At 47.6% G+C, this 6,641-nt stretch overlaps 2 protein-coding genes across 2 annotated transcripts; one reads left to right on the top strand and one right to left on the bottom strand.

Annotated features, from left to right (window-relative positions):
- Positions 1-281: 281 nt before the first annotated feature.
- LOC100277703 (uncharacterized) lies at positions 282-1,584 on the top strand. Its single transcript, NM_001329558.1, has 2 exons — positions 282-904; positions 1,404-1,584. Exons 1-2 carry the CDS (start codon positions 749-751, stop codon positions 1,518-1,520), a joined length of 273 nt encoding a protein of 90 aa, NP_001316487.1. The 5' UTR covers positions 282-748; the 3' UTR covers positions 1,521-1,584.
- Positions 1,585-2,759: 1,175 nt separating this feature from the next.
- LOC103640737 (CBL-interacting protein kinase 15) lies at positions 2,760-4,457 on the bottom strand. The gene has a single exon (XM_020545867.2). The coding sequence runs from the start codon at positions 4,220-4,222 to the stop codon at positions 2,885-2,887; it is 1,338 nt and encodes a 445-aa protein (XP_020401456.1). The 5' UTR covers positions 4,223-4,457; the 3' UTR covers positions 2,760-2,884.
- Positions 4,458-6,641: the final 2,184 nt, after the last annotated feature.

Here is a 6,641-nt window from a genome sequence, read left to right as displayed (position 1 = left end):
ATAGATAACGCAGAACTATAGATAATATTATTTGATACTGTTTACGGTGTGAAATTTGAAACATTTACTGAATAGAGGATCTGTCGGAGAGGCAACATAACAGTCTAGATGTGACAGTGGGCCCCATAGACGGAATCCGTCAACCCAGCGTGTTTTGACGTGGCCTCTGCCACTTCTGGCATTCGGGCCCCGCCAGCCTCTGCCAGCTTTTCTCCACCACCAAGAGGAAGGGGAACGCGCAGCGCAGGCGGCGGCGTCTTCCTCCGCGGATCCCTCCTCTTCGCGGACGACGCGATTCCACACCGCAAACCCTCCCTCCCTCCCTGGATTGATCGAGCTGCTCGTCCACCTCCGCTCCGCCCCTCGCCTCGCCATTTCGTAGCTTGTTTCTTTTTCCCTTCTCCCTCCCTTTCGGTTTCTGCTCGATTCATCAAATTAGTTTATTGGAGGGGAGGGAGACGTTAGGTGGGCTGGGCGCCTCAGCGCCTGCGTGCTCCGCCTCGGGAGAAGCCGAGAAGGTCAAAAGAAATCCCCACCACCAACGCAGGCGACTCCCGCAATCCACCATAGCTTCCTATTCTCCCCGTCGCCAGACGCCCAGAGCCCCCCGCCCCCAGCTCGGAGCAAGCAATAAAAGGCAAAGGTGCCGACTTTTCTGAACCGCTTGCCCTCCGTCCACGCCATATTGGTCGATTGCTCGATTCCTCGGTCGGGGGAGGGACCCCGGGCCCGGAGAAGTCAGCAAGAGATGTGCCCGCTGCGGGTCATCCTCATCTTCCTCTCCGCCACCGTCGCGGGCTTCTTCCTCGTCAGGGGGCTCAACGCCGAGCCGGACCAGTTCGACGCCGACGCCGACGCCGACGAGTCGGGATCCCCCAGGGCGCCCCTGCCTCTGCATTCCAAGGTAACCCAACCGACGCCTCCCCGCTTTCTCGCCCTCCCTGACACTTGAGTTATCACTTCTCACTGCACAAAGACAATTCCATAGATGATAAGGTAGCCTCGTCCTTATTTTCTGCGCAGTATTGCCTAATTACCACGCTTAAATTTGCTCGATGTAACAACTGATTTGAGCAATGGCGAATCTGCGGCTCGCCAGCCAACGCAGCCCACTCCCCATTACGTGCACAGAGGTACTGACCACCATTCTATATTACGTGCACAGAGCTTTTGGATCTAGCGTCTGAATGTATTTACAAAACCAGCTGCGTAGAAACATGAGTCGAGTTAGATATACTGGTGCACGGTGCACAATCAATGGTCACTTGTTGCGCTGCTTACTTGATTTTAATATTGGATCATCGGTCCATTGTCTCTTGTCTCCCCTGCGTGCAAATTTCAAAGGTTTCTTGAATAACAGTTACTTCAGAATCTGAAGGTTTGTTCTTGTGCACAAATCCTAGGTTGGATCGGCTGTGAAAGCAGGGTTCTGGACGATGGTGGACATGGCAAGCGGGCGTTACCTCTGGCGCACCCTTGTTGCACAGCCTGCGAATTCAGAATCCGAGAAGGTCCGGTGACGAATGCTCGGTTGTTCGTAAATTGTCTCGTCCTGCGGATGGAGTGCCACATAGATAGACATAGGTGAAGGCTGGTGCAATCCTGTTGTATCTTCTTGTTACATACTCCCTCCGTTTCTTTTTATTTGTCGCTGGATAGTGCAAAATTACACTATCCAGCGACAAATAAAAAGAAACGGAGGGAGTATTGGTATGATGGTGTTGGTGTGTAATATAGATGTTACACGGGGGTCAATATATTGAAGTAAATTTGCAACATTGTTCATGTGTTGAGTTGAACCTTGTGTCGTGTAAAACTGGAAGTGGGTGTATTCTGGCCATGTGATCTGGGTCCAAGTTTGCAGGTTTTGTCGTTCGGCTAAATCCCTTAAATGTGAGACTTGAAATATAGAATAAAAGCGAAGCTGAGTACATGGAAATTTGTGATTGCTGGATTGCAATATGCTCAGTTGTTAAAGAAGCTTGTTGGATGCAAATGTGTACCCTTGTTTTGTTGAAACGTTGTTTGGAAGAAGCGTCTTGATTCTCCATTTTGTTACCATCATGCTTGCAACTTCTGTTTTATTTTTGGCGGTTTCATCATTATTATATGTCTGTGTTTGTTGATGATCTGGGACTATAACTTCCAGTGATGTGTACATATACGTTGGATGAGTTTCTCATCTAGTCAACACATAGGAGTATAGATTTACAGCAAGATCATCAGAGTGTTGAGAATGAGGAAGAGCAGCTTTGGTCCACAGACGTAGAACTGTGGCTGCAAGCAAAACTACACCGAGTCTCGAGAGACTTGTTTGAGGCCTGAATGGCACTGGCTGCACAAACAACCTTTGGCATCAGTGTTGTGAAATGTCGACTAGACAGCATCAACTAAGCTCCTTAGAGCTGTAAAACACCATGTTCTAGCTGCTTTGGTGTTCAGTTCTGAGCCTGATCTTACTGCAATGTCGAAATGGTGACGGATGCAGCGTGTTGGAGCAGAGCCTGCTAGAATCTGAAAACTCTAGTGCCCATGATAATACTCTGGACAATGAAGCAAAATCTTATGCGAATTGCTGTTGCAGTAGCTCGCAGGTAGGATCTCGGGCAGAAACCTGCAGGAAGAGCCTAACATCACGCGCATCAGGAATAGATAGTGCAGTACGGCAGTCAGTCAACCCTGGACCCAAGTTAGAGCAGGATTCCTCCGTTACAAAACTGTTACAATCTTTAGGTTGTAACACAACAACTTAGCTCATCAACAATTACCGTTAAACAAAATACAGCCTAATGGTTCATATCACCACCAATACAAAAAATGAATGTAGCTGCTAAAAAAAAGGAATGAAATGTACTAGAACAGAATCTATGGGAGACATCCACAGCTACTCCGGCTTCTGCTGCAAATCATCTCCATGCCAGACCCTGACAACGTCCTTCAACCCTGGCTGGATGCCCTCTTCCAATAGTTTCTGGTACTCAAGTAGATCGCCACTAGTTTGTTTCATCTGAACGAGATGACATGATGGTGTGATCTCAAAGATCTGCATGTCAAACTGAAGGACACCATTGCCCCCCTCCTTCCTCCCTTGAATGCTGACAGTGTTGTTGTCCTTCTTCCTTATCCTGAGATTCAGTGCTTTTGCGACGTCTTCAAGCTTTGAGATGATGGCCAACGCAGGCTTATCTGAAGTGAACCTTGTCTCCTTCCTGCACTCATTGATAAATAGACCAGACATGTCCAACCCTGCTGATAACGCGATGATTTCAAAGGCATTAAGGTTTGTGGCAACCAAGGACTTCATATCTTCGTGAGCAATCTCCTTGCGCCTAGAAGGAAGCACTGGGGCAGCATTTGTGGTGGTGGCATTCTCGCTAAGAACTTTCTCGTTCACTGCACTGATCTCCCTAGGACCTTTTCGGAACCAGGTAGACTCTTTTATCTCCTGAATTGAAGGTCTCATGCTGGGGTTGGGCTTCAGGATCTTGTATAGCAGCCTCTTGAGTTTGTGTGAAAACGAACTGGGGCACCTGAAATCACTATTATGTATCTTCCGATAAATCTCCATCAAGTTTGGGCCCTGGAAAGGGAGGTAGCCAGCAGCGAGAACAAACAGGACGACACCACAAGACCAGATGTCTGATTTTGCACCATCGTAGCCTGTCTTCCTGACCACCTCTGGAGCTATATATATCGGTGTCCCACAGACCGTATGGAGCAGCCCATCTGTCCTCCTCGACTCTGAAAACGCGCTAAGTCCAAAGTCAGACACCTTGAGGTCCCCATTCTCATCCAACAGCAGGTTCTCAGGCTTCAAGTCCCGGTGGTACACGCCTCGGCTGTGGCAGTGATCCAGTGCGTCGATGAGCTGCTCGAAGTATCTGTGTGCGTCAGCCTCCGTGAGCCTGCCGCTCCTCTTAATCTTGTCCATGAGCTCACCCCCTTTGGCATACTCCATGATGATGTAGATCTTGTTCCGCGTCGCCATGACCTCATGGAGACGAACGATGTTTTTGTGTTCCACCAGCCGCATAGTCGTGATCTCACGCTTTACCTGCTCCGAGAGCCCGGCCTTGAGCACCCTGTCCTTGTCCATGATCTTGATAGCAACACCCTGGTTGGACTCGAGGTCCCTTGCATAGTGTACCTTCCCGAACGCGCCTGTCCCCAACAGCTTCCCCATCTCGTACCGCTCCGTCAAAGTCTTCCCTCTGGTGTTCATATCTTTTATCTTGATGAAAACTGGTGATCACACACAGGACTAGCTTTCTGTTGTCAATCAGGTGGGCTGCGTCTTATGGGTCGGACTCTGAAGGGGGTGGAGTGGATGCAGGCAAGGTGACCGCCGCTCAAGTCAAGGGACGAGCAGGCCTGCAGACCTTGCGCAAGAGCCACCAGGCCGCTCAAGTATCTTCTATGCAAGCACATCTTTCAGCATTTCCTGGTGCTTTTGTTGGTGCTTGTTACGAACTTGTAATCTGCAATACACAGAGGAAAAGAAGCACCATTAGACTCATCGACACTTAATAGAAGGCACAGAGAAGGTGAAAGGTAGGGGATGAATCTGATTTGATCTGAATGCAGTTTGTGTAAAGCCTTCAACCGGCTATTTTGAACCCAGCAAAAAAAAAAAGAAAGATCCGATCTCATCTCTAATAAGAATCCGTACCAAACAAGACACCTAATGAGAATCTAAGGTCATTACCGTTACAGCAAAAAAAAAAAGAAGAGAGAAACAAATGGCGCTAATGAATCAAACGCAACAGCTAGCGCCGGCAACCATTGCCATTACCGTTACCACTCCATCAACCCAACCAAACAGATAAGAATCCAAGCCACGGCCGCCGTACGGCGTGCTTTCCCTACAGCGTGGGATCCGTAAAAAGAAGTGGGATGGGAACGCGTCGCAGCGGCCGGCGTGCAAGTAAACTGGATAAGGAAGACAGAGGATGCATGGATTGGTTGGTTGCTGTTACGTACCTTGCGACGACGACGACGACGAGAGCCAAGGCTTCGTTCCGGTCGCCGGGCGCTGCACTTTTTCAGGGTCGCCGGGCGCTGCACTACCTTGCGACGAGACGACGAGAGCCAAGGCTTCGTTCTGGCCTTCTGGGCGCCGGCTGCTGGACTTTTTCAGGGTCAGTGGACGTCGAGACGATCCCCGCCGGTGTTCCGGCGAGCTTGGAGAGGTGGGTGCAGGTGGGATGCGGCGACAGCGAGCGAGGAGAGCGTCAGGTCTGGGGCGGCTCAGGGGCCCTTTATATGCCTTGACGAGAAGATAATGACCCGGGCGCTGCATGCAGCTGGTCCGCTGGAATATTGCGTGGCTATCTAGCCATCCATGGCCATCCCGACGATCTATCTATCTAGCCATCCATGGCCGTTTGATTCATCTGTGCTGCATGTCTTGTGCGTGTGGCTATCTGAAGCGATGCCAACCTGGCAACTTGTAATGGTACGGTAGCGAGTTCTGGTGAGCAGATTAAAAAATCAAATTTTATTTGTGCCACAAGGGTTGAGGCTATATATATATATATATATATATATATATATATATATATATATATATATATATATATATATATATATATATATATATATATATATATATATATATATATATATATATATATATATATATATATATATATATATATAGGGACGAGGTAATGGAAGCCCTGGGCTTCCATTAGTACCAGGAAGCCCCAGCCAGGTATAGCCACGTCCCGTACCAGCGGGCGTCCCGTCGGGCACGGGTTCTGACTCGGACAGATTTTAGCGTAAAACGTAAACAAAAACAGCGTAAATGATTACGAATTTTAGCGTAAATCGTAGATCTATTTTGAAACTGCGAATGCGGCCCGAAAATTACGGCGTAAAAATCTCGCGCGTCCCATCGTGATCGGGTTCTGACTCAGAAAGATTTTAGCGTAAAACATGAACCAAAACAGCGTAAACGAGTACGAAATTTAGCGTAAATCGTATATCTGTTTCGAAACCGTAAATGGGTCCCGAAAATTACGGCGTAATAATCGCGTGCGTCCGATGGTGCGCGGGTTTTGGCTCAAATAGATTTTAGCGTAAAACGTGAGCTAAAACAGTGTAAATGAGTACACAATTTAGCGTAAATCGTATACATGTTTCGTAACAGCAAATGAGGCCTGAATTACGGCGTGAAAATCGCGTGCGGCCGATTGAGCGCGTGTTCTGGCTCGAATGGATTTCAGCGTAAAACGTGAACCAAAACATTGTAAATTAGCACAAATTTTACCATAAATCGTATATCTGTTTCGTAATGGCGAATGGAGCCCAAATTTACGGCTCGGACGGATTTAAGCGTAAATCGTGAACCAAAACAACGTAAATGAGTATGAATTTTAGCGTAAATCGTTCATCTGTTTCATAATAACGAATGTAGATCGAATGTATCTCTCAGCGCATGAGATTGTCATAAAATGCATCAAGAAATTTCGTAAATTGGTGTAAGATACAACAAGAAGTGATCTGAGGTAATTGTAGCGTAAAATGCAAGCTAACCATCTACAGGAGAACTGTTTCAGATTTTACAATAAGATATAAAAGATAATTATTCCTGTACTCAGCTATGATAATGTCGTGTTTACATTTTAGCTGTTGGTACA

This window comes from Zea mays, chromosome 10 (genome assembly GCF_902167145.1).
Source record: "Zea mays cultivar B73 chromosome 10, Zm-B73-REFERENCE-NAM-5.0, whole genome shotgun sequence".
NCBI classification, from domain to species: Eukaryota; Viridiplantae; Streptophyta; class Magnoliopsida; order Poales; family Poaceae; genus Zea; species Zea mays.
The sequence above is the reverse complement of the archived record's forward strand: the minus strand, read 5'-3'. Positions and strand labels throughout refer to the sequence as shown.